This window comes from Contarinia nasturtii, unplaced genomic scaffold, assembly GCF_009176525.2.
Source record: "Contarinia nasturtii isolate CC-2019 unplaced genomic scaffold, AAFC_CNas_1.1 Cnas_scaffold_1699, whole genome shotgun sequence".
In the NCBI taxonomy this organism is placed as follows: Eukaryota; Metazoa; Arthropoda; class Insecta; order Diptera; family Cecidomyiidae; genus Contarinia; species Contarinia nasturtii.
Genome location: NW_022199032.1, coordinates 2,878,435 through 2,891,608, shown reverse-complemented (window position 1 = coordinate 2,891,608; position 13,174 = coordinate 2,878,435). Strand labels below are relative to the sequence as shown.

Below are 13,174 nucleotides of genomic sequence, written 5' to 3'. Positions count from 1 at the left end.
CAACAACAACAACACGACGGGGAGAGAGAGAGAGAGAGAGAGAGAGAGAGAGAGAGAAAGAAAGAAAAGTCACTTTAATTTCCATCAGATGAAATCAAATGTATATCACATTCAAAGCGAAAAAAAAAAATCATTTATTTTGTTGCCCAACTTCTAATTTGCTGTGCCGTTAAAATGAAAATGCAAAATGCATAGTAAAATAGAAATAAATCTATTGTGTATGTTTTGTTCGCTTTTTGTGGCAAACGCTTGCGTTGATCAAAGATATAAATTTCCTTTCTGTGTTTGGGATCTGAATTTTTTTCCGTTCAATTGCAGTATAACCAGGCATTTGTGAAATAGTGAAATGGACTCGATGTGAATAAAAATGCTTGCATTTAAATTTCATTAATTTTTGCTGTTGCTGCTTTGTTCAATGAGCACAATTGAGCTTGCGCATTTTCTATATAATTGTAGAATTCTGTACACATTTTTTTTATTCTCCTGTGTGCAGTGTTGTTTTTCATATATGCATTTTTTTCGACATTGTAATCTGCTCCAATCTCTAATTTCTAGAGTGTTTTGCGCTGTAAAATTGAAATGAATTCCCTTTTATTTTAGGCCAAATACGCATATTAATTGTTTAAAACCAACATATTTTCATAAAACACGAAACCTCAATAGGCACCATATTTAATTTTAGTGAAAAAATTTTTGTTTCAACTTTCGTTCATTGCATGTTTGTGATTACTTAATATTAAAAAAAACTAATTTGATTTATTTATTTACTTCTCTAAATGTGATACACACGCAGAGCACAAAAGACATGCACTTCGCATACACCAATTTGGGTAAAAGCATTTCTTTCTTCTTGTTGGCGTTTTTTGTGTGTTTTATATTCACAGTTTCAATTCCATTCCATTAAATCCAAAAACGGCCATATTAAACCCAAAGATTTTTAGCTGAATTTATAAAAAAATTGTGTTCTTTTTGTTTCCACCTGCTGGCATTAAAATGCTTCAACCTGTTGGAAATGCAATGCACCTAAAATAATAAAATGGTTTAAAAACCTGCCAGAGAATGAGAGTGATCGAAGAGGAGGGTGAGAGAATGACAAAGAGGAGGAAAAAAAGAGTCAACAATAAATTCGGCTTAAATCGCAATGATAGTTAACAGAGTGGGCCGTTATTTGTGCAGCAAATATTGTCATGAAATTGCCTCCAAAAATGGTCAAATGCATTGAAACAAAAAAAAATAATAATAATAGTAATAATAATAGTCGTGGCCGAAATGAAAGACACTAACACAGATGCACATGTACACAAAAACGACATACACACCGAAAAAAAAACAGACAGAAAGAGAAAGAGTAAAAAAAAACACTCACACCAAAACAATCAAGTGTACTTTGCATTGCAAATGCGAATCGCTACAGAGCACATTTTTACACAAATGACAGGAAAAAAAATCGCGCGCAAACACACAAAAAAAACTCTATTATAAATTGAGGAAAAATACAGTCAAATGCAAATGGGTGTATCGAAACAAAAGCTATCATCACAAATAAACAGAAAACATGTTTCCATTTTATTTAATAGTTAGCGTTTTTTGCGCACGTACACTTTTTACCAGGCCTTTTATTCAAAATAAAGATCGAAATTCCGTTTGGAACAGAAACAACAACAAAAAGCACAGCAACAACAGTACCAAACAACAACGAAATGAAATGAACAAAAAAAAATGGTCGAACGTAAATGCGACAACAATAACAGTGGCGCACGCTGCACACATGAAATTAAAAAATATTTTCAGAAATGTGGAGTCAGATAGACGGGATAGAGCTATCACTTCGTGAAAATGAAGTTAATTAAAATTGAAAACACACTGTGAGAGTGTTTGGTGCCCATGTGTTTATGCGATTATGGAGTTTGTCTATGTGGCTTCGGTTTACAATATGTGGCGCACGGACACCGTCCATGTGCACAATATATCATAATATCTCTTGGCTCATTCTGTCGCTTGCTCTCATTTTCTCTGCATTATATTCACACATGTATCGACATATATCGAGGCTGTTGCGTTTCGCTGCCAATACATTAGAATGTCATTTGTCCCATTTTACGCTAAATATGCCATCTTCATAACATCTAACCAAGCGATAAACAATAAAATCTCTCTCTATCTCTCTGGCTCAATCTCTTTTCCTTTCTCTTTTCTCTCTCTCTCTCTCTCTCTCTCCTTATCCCATTTGGATATTGCAGCGACAACAACAGTCTCTCTTTAGGCGCTATTATCTAAATGATGCATGCACGTGCAGACTATTTTCATTTGTTGCGCTCGCTCCATCGCCGACACAGAAAGAGCAAGAGAAAGAGACAGAATGTATGTAAAATGCACAACAACATACAGTCACAGATGAATACTATATCTATGTTGCATGTCAAACTAGTAGCACTAATCATATCATAAATAAGCGATCGGATGTATACAAAACACAGAGAGATGACACGATTACAATTTATTTGTTACTCCAATGGAATAGCGAGTACGAGCTTTGTCAACAAACGCGCTCATCTTGAGCTGTACAACAATGCTCGTGTGCTTGTGTATGACCATTGATGCATCTGCATTGAACGAATCCAATTCACAAAATTCATACAAGCATATTCTCTATAGTGTTATACATATAAAAAGCGTTCAATAGGCAGTTCCGAAATTTACATTGAAATAAAACAAACACCAATTTGAATGTATCCATCTACATTTCCATTTATAATGCGGAAACTAATATCGTATATATACGCGGCGCTGTGTGGACACCATCCGATCACCCCAATTTTTTTCTCCTTCTTCTTCTTCAAATCACATTTATTGAAACACCCTTTATTAAAATATAAAACTTTGATATTTTATGCCTACTTCCGACGTTATGTGCCAAATCAGAGACGGATATAAAGCGATAGAGTGTGAGAGAGAGAGAGAGATTTTCTATATTCTATAGAATGATTCGAGTACACAAAAATATTCTATAAATGTATGCCAACTATCTCAAATAGACATTACATTCGAAAAGATTTATATGCACAAAACCTTGCCAACAAAAATGACGAAAAAAAAAAACAAAAAAAACTGAAGAGAAAATCCAACACGCCACACCATGCGATGCTACGATTCAATCAGCTATGCTGGATGCTACATAACATGCAGGAAAATTGGATTCGTTCAACAAGTGGATGTGTAAAGTTTTGATGTTATAATATTAAATATTTATATACTTTGGCCATGCAATTGGAACTTGATATAGAGAGATACATGATTATAGTCTATAGTGAAAGATGCGAGACTCTTGTTTTCGAGCCATGCACATTCAGTACGATGTGTGTGTGTGGGTAGAAGTGAAAAAAGAGTTAATCAATGTGTGAGCGACTGAGAGAGAAGATACAGAACATTGAACAAACAATTTTCCATAAACTGGAGAAATGACTCTGAATTTCTATGTTTCTTCTCTAGTTTTTTCGGTATAGTGATACTACAACTATATGAATGTTTGTTGACGGCAATGTATTTGGCAAAATTCGAGACAGGGTGACAGAAAAGAAAGAGATGAAGAGAGATAGAGACGTTTGTCAGCCGTTGTTAGTTGGTACAATGCTCGTCCATTTTCAGAATATTTGAATGTGTGCATTCATGTGTTCGATGATGACATACAGAATGGTATATACCGTTTCGTTTTTCATTTATTCACTTGTTACACCATTTTCTATAAGCATATCAATGGCAACCGAAACGCTGTGTTGTGTTGTGTCTAATTTTGTTGTATACGTTTTGAGAACGCACAATCAAAATACAATATCGAACTGTGATGATGCTCTCAAACTATATAACTTATAGCATTTACGAGATAAAGCCCCCCTCCTATTACTGATAAACACATTGAATGCATCTTTGCCGTTGTTGAAATTGTAGAAAGGTAATTGCTGAGTGAACAAGTGCCAGACGATGATAGGTCGGGTATTTCACCCATGAACCAAATTAACCACGAAAATAATCTACCAATTCACCTTTACTACTTGAACACATTTTTCATATGCGATTTTTTTTTTGATTTCCACTATGCATCAATGTTAAAATACTTTAAAAAAATGCATTCGTTTTATTGTCCCATCGGAAAGCTTTTCACTTTACATATTGTAAAATTTACATCCACCAATTTAAAAAAAAAACGAGAACCTTTGCTTTCGAAGCAACATAAAAACAGGGCTCAACGCAATAAAAGGTTATTTCAACTAAATGAATTGTAATTTTATGAAAAAACGGACGGAAAAAAAATTGAAAATAATTTTTGTAAATTTTTAGTTTGGCAAAATGCTTCTTTTATATATGAAAATTCACAAAGCAACAAACAAAAAACATCACAGCTCTTTTTATCTCATGGCTTGTTAATTCATTAAATAAACGTTTTTTGGGCTACAATTATTTCAATTTTTTTGCTGTTATTATATATTATTTTTTTTGATATTTTTATTACAGTCATTGCAACGCGATATGAAATACAATCAGCCGTGTATTGATTATGTACGATGTTGCTTTTATCACTGATATTACCAGCCATATTAAATGACTTCAACATTCTGCGATGGCAACAAGTCCTAAATGTAAGCATACATTGTGGCTGCTGTTTCCTTTTTGTATGTTTTCTTGTCTAGATGCTTAAACAATTTAACCACAAATCAAAATATTTGTGCTTAGTGTTCAATTGAGCCTTGCGAAGTTTTGTTATTTTGTTTCATTTCCTCATTGTTTCGTGTATGTGCTATGTGTGTATGCCAATATGTATATCTATATCGTTCTGTCGAAATAGTTTCTGAAACTAAATTAAGGTTTGACTCAATGTATGAAATCGGATGCACAATGCTATTTTAACAGTTTTGATATCATTATTTGTTTGACATGTGTTCCGTTTTGTTCGATGCAAATCTGAAAATGGTTCTCTGTAGTGTTGTTTGTGTGTGTGTGACAGCAATCAAACACATTAAAAACTGTCGCCAAACAACAATAGCACAAAAACTAAACATATATAAGTTGCATAGTTTCAAACTTTTTAATCCTGTACAATAAACAATTTTCATACACAATTTCCGGAATGGAAAAATTTATAATAAAGTTCGTTTTTTTATCTCATTTTCTAAAGCACAATGAATCCAAGCGAATATTATTTTGTCTATTAGAAGAGATGCAGAGAGAGAGAAATAACTGAAAGAGAGAAAGATAGAAGAGAGTGAGTGTGTGAAATTGTGTGATATTTATACTTGGTATTTGGTGCTACGGCACAACCGAGCGCGACACAAATGAACTTGACGATTCAGTAAACTAGGTGTAGGTAACGAACATGATCGAACTAACACCCGAGCAGCTACTAGGCACTTACCGTATTCTCTATGTCATGTTAGCTATATGTACACAAATAGATGCATGCGCCCATTAGAGTGACTCGCAAACTGTGAACATTCATATATATAATATCTCGTTGTCTTATAGTTGTGTGAATAGAAATGATTTATTTATCGATTTATAAAATATGAACAAAAACTATCAGTTCATTATATAGTTTATATACATTTGGCATACATTTGTTGAATGCATTGCAATTTCATTTGGCAGATAATCAGTGCCACTCTATTATTTCGATTGCTCTCGCTCTCTCTCTCTTTCTGTCGCTGTATATACTCGTTTACTTTATACCGGCATGTATGCATACGGGCACATATAATTGTTCTCTCACTGAACTTAACATTAAATCAGCTGATTTGTTAATCATTTTCATTCATTATTATAAAATGGCAAATAATACACATTGCACGCAGCATATAGCACCATACTGCAAACGACTGATGAAGTTTATTATTTACCAGCAACACGTTCTCTTATGTAATGTTCACGGGTGAAACTATAATCTCTCGATCTCACAGTGTTTAGCCGCCTGCGACGCCGCTGTCATCGTCAATTTTCATTTTCTCATGCTCTATACATAAACACCGTATAGAATGATTGTGTTTTTGATTTGATACATCGTGTTATAGTCGATGTTTCACAGGGCGTTATTATCCACCTTCATTTATAAATTGTGGTCAAATCTATTTCCCATACAAATCAAATGCGATAACATCACATCATTTTTTTTTGTGAGGACATTTTATCAAAATGAAAAAAAAAATATTTTCTAATATAATTTGAATTTTTGTGAACTCTACATCAATTTGATAAAAAAAAAAAACGATGTATAGAGGCACGCATTTATCGCGATGAATCATCGTTCAAACGTTGAATTATTTAAAATGTCACTCAAAAATACGTGATCGTTCTATTGGGAACGGGTTTATTGATGATCAGAATTATTCATGAAATGTATTATATTTCATGTTCCAAAAAGTGATTGCTCGATTTTCAGCAAAAAGTGATCGAATGCATAGAAAGATCTTGAATAAAGAAACGATTGCCCATCAAAATATTGTGGAACACTAATCCAATTCAATTTTTAATTTACGCAAAAGAATTTTCCACAAAATGAAAAAAATGCAGAAATATAATTTGAATCAATTACAAGAACGTCGCACATAAATATTTGTTATATGGAAAAATATACACCATATTTTTTATTCTCACCCATAAATTCATTATGAGATTGAATTTGCGCGAAAGATAAAAAAAACGAAAAAATTGGTTTATTCGACTGTTTGCAAACGATTTTAATTACCCAGTGGTTAATGAAAAACCCTACAAAAGTGCAAATATTGGAACAGTACTTTTTGGTCTGTAATTAAATAATTTTAAAAAGTATTTTATTACGTGATCGATTTATTTTGAAAACATTGGCATAAATGACATCCGCATTAATCCGTAGAATTGCAGTTGTTTACGGCACCGCAATATCCAAATGACGCACATTATTTATGCATGAAAATTGAGAAAGGCGTAATCATCACACAAAAAAAAATTATTAAAAAAAATGTCCCTTGACGTGTTTTTTTGCCGTTCAAGTAGTTAGTCATATCTCATATTTAATCTACTCAATATTTTTTGCATCAGCAAATAAACCACATGCATTGTGTAAATTCCGCTATAAACCAATTTAAAATTAACACATAAAAAAAACAACAACAACAACTCCCGAAAAAAGCGAACAAGAGAATATTGTATCGGTTTGTGTATGCGTTATCGTTGAAATGAACGTTTTATGTGGGCCAAAAGTTGGGTTAACGTTCTCGGTTGATGATAAATAGAACGATTGCAACACATTCACTTATTATAAAACTGCGCACAAAGAGAGAGAAAGTTCGTTGACTGCCGAAAATAAAAGTAAAAATAAGTTTCAAACTATGCCGTTTATTTGGCCAAGTTCATGTTTCGGCAAACTACCAAAATATCCATATGCATACACTGTCACGTTGTGTGTATGAGACTTGTACACCAGCACTAAATTCTCTCTCACACTCTCTTCCAACTCTGATTCTCTCTCTCTCTCTCTCTCTCTCTCTCTCTCTGTACATCCACTGTGTGCCAAATTGTACACACGTACCGAAAATATATCCCAGTGATATAGAGAAGGGGAGACCAGGGACACACAGAATATTTACAGAAGTGAGATAGAGATATACATAGCGTTTGTATGTTTTACGTTCTATATACAAATGCATATACAACACTGTTTTGTACATCATGGACATATGTTTGAAGCTCAACAGTTTGTTTCGGCTGGCGTGCTGGTAGAGTGGCTAGACCACGATGATTTTTATATGTATTACCATTTTTTTGGGGCAGGTCATGGTTAAGACGAAAATAAAATCGAAAACAAAATAAACAAGAGCACACACCAAAAAAATAATTTTTGGTTCACTGAAGACGAAATTCAACACCTAACAATACATATACCCGTACGAATGTGAAACACCGAACACATTGCACATGCAATGTGTGTTTTGTACAACGTTCCATATTCTTCTTCTCGTTTTTTTTTGTCTTTTATTCGTATTTTGTTTTGGCCATAGCCCCCAAGCATACACGTCATTCGCTTTTATCGCGAGCGCATTTCAATTTTATTTCGGAGATTTTCGTTGTTGATTCTTTTTTGTCTTGAAATTGTTGCTTCCGTATTTTCAAGAACATATATCATTTAAAATGCACAGAAATTGTTTTAATAAAATGAAAACCGACAATTTTACTTCTTGTTTTTTTTAAGGACACATTTCATGCGATAAACATTTCATTGTGACACATAATCAAAAATGATTCATGTTTGATATGGCAAACTTTTATTGGTTATCGATTGCATATAATTTTTTTTTTCATTTTATTTTTGTTATTGTTATCAAACGCGCAGGAAAATTAGAGAACTACTTTCAAGTTTATGCACCAAGCAAAAATGTGATATCCAACCACTTGGCCGGATACAGTTGCTATCGTATTTTGCCGTTGTCGACACAATTTCATTGCAAATGGCAATTTTAGTTGAATTTAATTTTGAAATCAAAAACAATACGTCGACACTTGATTCAATGGCGTACATACCAGCGGATTATTTTGTGACACTTGATATGGTCAAACATACACAAACTATTCTAAAATTACCCGATAATACATACAATTGTGTCCGTCAATTATTCAGAAGAAGCGAAAAAAAAACACTGAATTGAAACAATGTGAAAGATAATCGCAAGAGATTCTTGCGATGAGAATGAACGACAAAAGAAAACACATTTTGCAGTAAAACAAAAAATGAATAAACAATTGATATATCATCATCGAGCGAATAGAGCAAACAGATTGGGAGGTCTTTTTCTATATTTTCAGTAGCCTGATGCGATGTACGAAAAAATTCAAAGTGTGTTTGCGTGTGCTTGCGCAATTATAAAAATTCCGTTCCAAATCCACCCACGACGAGATGATCTACGAAGCGCAGAATTGTAAATAAATTCGAATTTCTTGGTATTTTAACAGAATTCTCCGGTCGTATGCATAAAAATGAACAGAAATTAATCATCTAATATAAAAATTGTTGAAATGCATTTCTTATCTTCGCAGGCCATTTGTTTGTGCGGTACAGTTTTCTGCCATATTTGCAAAACCATTGACCGCACCACATTCCATTTCCAGTGAAAATAAAAATTATTCAAAAATATATACATATATTCAGATGTTTAATCAAAATAAAAATAAAAAATATTTCGCAGTAGATAAAAAATGACCCGCATTCCTGGTCGCTCTTTTCAAAATGTACGCATCAATTTTGTAACGATTTAAATAAATTCAATATTTGGCAGCATAAAATGTGAACACTTTATTGCTGTCGTTGATCACATATTGAATGCGTTGATTATGTGTGCATTTCCATTTTCGTGACTTGGGGAATTATGTAATTACGCGGATTATTCGGCTTTATTTACCGGAAAATATTTTATTCGAGTTATGTGAAAAAGTGAGCATAGAGGGTATAGAAAGAACGAAAAAAAACTAGGTGCTATTTAACATTAATACAGACGCTTATTTGTTTACTTCATCCATTTGCAAATATGATATGCAATTTGTGACGAATGTTTACGTGTTTCATTTAATATCAAAAGTATTTTAATGACGATTTCCAACGGACGGGCTGATTACCATTTTTATTGTTTATCCGAAATATTCACAAATTATCGACAGCATGAATCAGCATTAGGTTGTTTAAAAAACAACACACACACATATATGATGTGTAACACATCAGACTTTGTATTTGTTTGAAAAGCGCAAAAAAAAGTTTTCAATTTAATCGTTAAACTCATTAATAAACTGAAACTGAAAAGTTCGTTTGTACATTCATACATGCTCACAGAAAAAGTGGAGTGCAAGTGTAGACAAGTGTGCGATAGCGATTTTAACACACCATCTACATTTGATGTTTGGGAACATCACTGACGTTGATGTCTGAAAACTAAACTCGGATTCTGGAATCAAATTCTTTAAATCCTAAGATTATATACCTGCATCTCTGAAATTAAGATTTAAAAATGTCAAAGCAACATCACTATTAATTTAAAAAAAAGTAATGAATATCAAATTTTTTTCGTATATTTACAAGTTAAAAAATCCTGCCAGAGCAATTGTGTCGAATTTGGTTGAAAATTTCGGTGGAAAATAATTCTTCACACTTTTTTCATCTCTGAAATCACGAATTTAAATTGTCAAAATGACATTTCTAAAATTATTTAAAAAATAAATATTAAAATGTTTTATTAACATCACATTGGTTTTTTAGTTTATACAGATGCTACAAATAATGTAAAATGTCAAAACACACACACTTGTACGTAGCTGTCAAAATAAGCTACAAGAAACACATTTTTATTGCAGCTCTGCTGTTGCTACAATAATTTGCGGAAAAACCGCCTCCACTTTTTCTGTGAGTGGTTTAATGTTCTGATTTGTGTGTTTAAATGAATTGGTGGTCGATTTCTGGTTTATACTTTGAAAAGAATGTGACATTTTCGTGGTGACGGCGAAGGAAAATGACGCAATTGATGATAAATTCCATTGTTATGAATGTAATTATTTAGCAAATATTCGTCTGGTGGTTTTAGCCCAAACAAATAAACAAACAAACAAACGAATAAATAAACATTTGCATGGACGTTGTTGAATTTCATCGTTTTCCGTTCGTTTTCCAAACTAAAACTACAAATATCCACATAGGATCTACATATTGTAATGCCAAATTAATAATAACAATAATAAAGTTTGGAACATTATTCTTGATCTTTCATTATAAAGTAATACACAAACACGGATAAGGAAATGGATAAATAATGCGACACATAGATTTGCACTGATGAAATAATATGATTTCTGTTATCTACCAGATTAATATTGCAAAAATATTGTGTACGACACAATAAATTTGCGGTACAGAAACGATTGCAAGTGATGAAGCAAATTCAAGGGAGAATGAGATGTTTATTAATTCACTTTGTAAGCGAATGAGTGAGTGAGTGTGTGTGTGTGTGTGTGATTGATTGAGCATTTTAAGACGAATTGAATGCATGAAAACATGTCCCCATAATACATTTATCGCATGTATTTATATACATCGTGCAATTCGATGAAAACTCAAAATTGGGGCTTCATTGAAATGATGTTTTGGTTGAAGTATGCCAATCGAATCACTTAGTTAATAATGCAACCAAAAGAAGAATATAACCGTTCAATAAGATCAAAGGAATGCATCACGCACCACACATCGAATTACACACAAACATCAGACCCTCAATATGGTATAATTATTGCATTAGGGTTTTATTCATATTGCATTGGCATTGGAGGAAACGATAGATTGCAATCACATTTGCACAACTAAAAACTACTACTGCTTTCAGTCATCCGTATGTAAGATTAAGCACAAAATGTGCACTACTCTATTGATATAGAGACTGCTAATTGTGGTCTTCATGCACATCGGGTTTCATGAAAATCAGAAACAATTTTAACTTTTATATTGCTGTTATGTGCCATAACAACGTTGTTTGATTTGACAAATATTATTTGAGTTGAAAGCTTTCGATCAAAATGTTGCAAACATCTGAAAACTGTTTGCAATAATGTAATTTATGTGCTTGACCATATGTTTTTTCTTTCTCTTTATTTCTCCTCGATTGACATTTTTGCATTCTTTTATTGTCTTTACAATCAATAATAATCGTATGTTGTTTGTTCTTGTTTCATTTTTTGATTTAGGTTTAGAACGAATTGCTGAAGAATTGATGGGTCGCAGGAAATGGAAACTATATCAAGAAGTACTTGTGCGTTCCCATTCGAATTCAACAGTCAATCAAATCAACAATATTACCGAAACCGGTAACTAATTCATAATTTTCTACAAAAAAAAAAAACATTCTAAATTCAAATAAAATCGAAAAAAAATCTCACAAATACAGTTTTACGAAATAAAAGTTTTCTGATAGACGTGCATTGCAACAACGGCGAAGGGAATTCGTCATCGCTTCAAGAAAATACACAAAACTCATCACGTGCCGACAACGTCAGCCAGCAACAGCAACAAGAACTACAGAGTGAGTGAACTTAACCATTTTTTTCTTTACCCATCCTGAAATAATCGACATTTTTAATTTGTCATTCATTCGGGAAACGAGAGCAAAAACTACCGAACGTTTTTTTTGGGCGATAATGAATTGTATGTAAATTGTTCAATTTTTATTTGTTTGTTTGATCTAGATTTGAAACAGTGCACCATTCCACAAGAAAAATTAGAAAACGCTACTGGAACAGTAACGAGCAACAAAGATAATACAGATAGTAAATTGAACATAGAACAAAGTTCCGAAATCGGTAAGATTCGAATAATGTGAATCAACTTCCCCAACAAAAAAAATATATGAAACAATTTGAATGATTTGGTTTTTATCTTTTCGTTTGTTTGTTTCAGGAGATTTTTCGTTAAAAACTAACAAAAACGTAGCCGATAAATCACATAATAACAATAGTATTAGTGACGAAGCAGACGATCGAGAGAAATTGCAAACGCCCATCGATTGGAAGCCACAAGAAAATTGTTACTTTTGTGTAGACGGAAAATTACTCACCGTGAACGACAAAGGAGACTTAGTGGCAGAGTCGGGTTCGGTGCATACCGAACCAGAACTCGCCAACAGAGTACGTACCATACACATACAACCGAGTTTGTCTAAAGCCAAAAAATTAGAATAATAATAATAATTTAGTGGTTGAACAATTAATATTGTATGCTTTAAATATGTTTTCTTCAACTCTTTTCATTTCTTTAACTCTTTTTTTCTCTATTTGTCTCCTGTTTTTTTCCATATTGTAGACGATAATAGAGTCAGATTCTGACTCTAGTGTTTGTTCTGAGCAAGAAATTTCAAATTACAACACACCATTGAATAAGATAAACAAACAAACGCCATCCGTAGCCGATCTGTTACGTAATTCTTTATTACAACAGAATATGACTTCCTTCGAATCGATGACAGCACAGTTAGCAACCATCGCATCGCTTAATGGACTATCACCGCTATATCCAGGTGACTATCATATTGTATCAATTTTTTTTCGCAGCCAAATAAAGCATATGCATTGCATTCATTTGGTTTGAAAATGAAAATGACGGAGAGGGAGAGGGAGAGATAGA

General features: G+C 33.0%; 1 protein-coding gene across 12 annotated transcripts in view; it reads left to right on the top strand.

Moving 5' to 3' along the window:
• Positions 1-13,174, top strand: part of LOC116346897 (mushroom body large-type Kenyon cell-specific protein 1) — a 61,939-nt gene that overhangs the window by 37,338 nt on the left and 11,427 nt on the right. For 6 of the 12 annotated variants that reach the window (XM_031777169.1, XM_031777170.1, XM_031777171.1 and 3 more), the window contains 5 exons: positions 11,743-11,862; positions 11,943-12,077; positions 12,241-12,354; positions 12,452-12,678; positions 12,854-13,067. In XM_031777169.1, coding sequence (XP_031633029.1) covers positions 11,743-11,862; positions 11,943-12,077; positions 12,241-12,354; positions 12,452-12,678; positions 12,854-13,067 — 810 coding nt within the window. Of the gene's footprint in view, positions 1-3,614; positions 3,694-4,509; positions 4,635-11,742; positions 11,863-11,942; positions 12,078-12,240; positions 12,355-12,451; positions 12,679-12,853; positions 13,068-13,174 lie in introns of those variants that run through there. The other 6 variants (XM_031777178.1, XM_031777181.1, XM_031777179.1 and 3 more) reach the window with 3 other exon arrangements.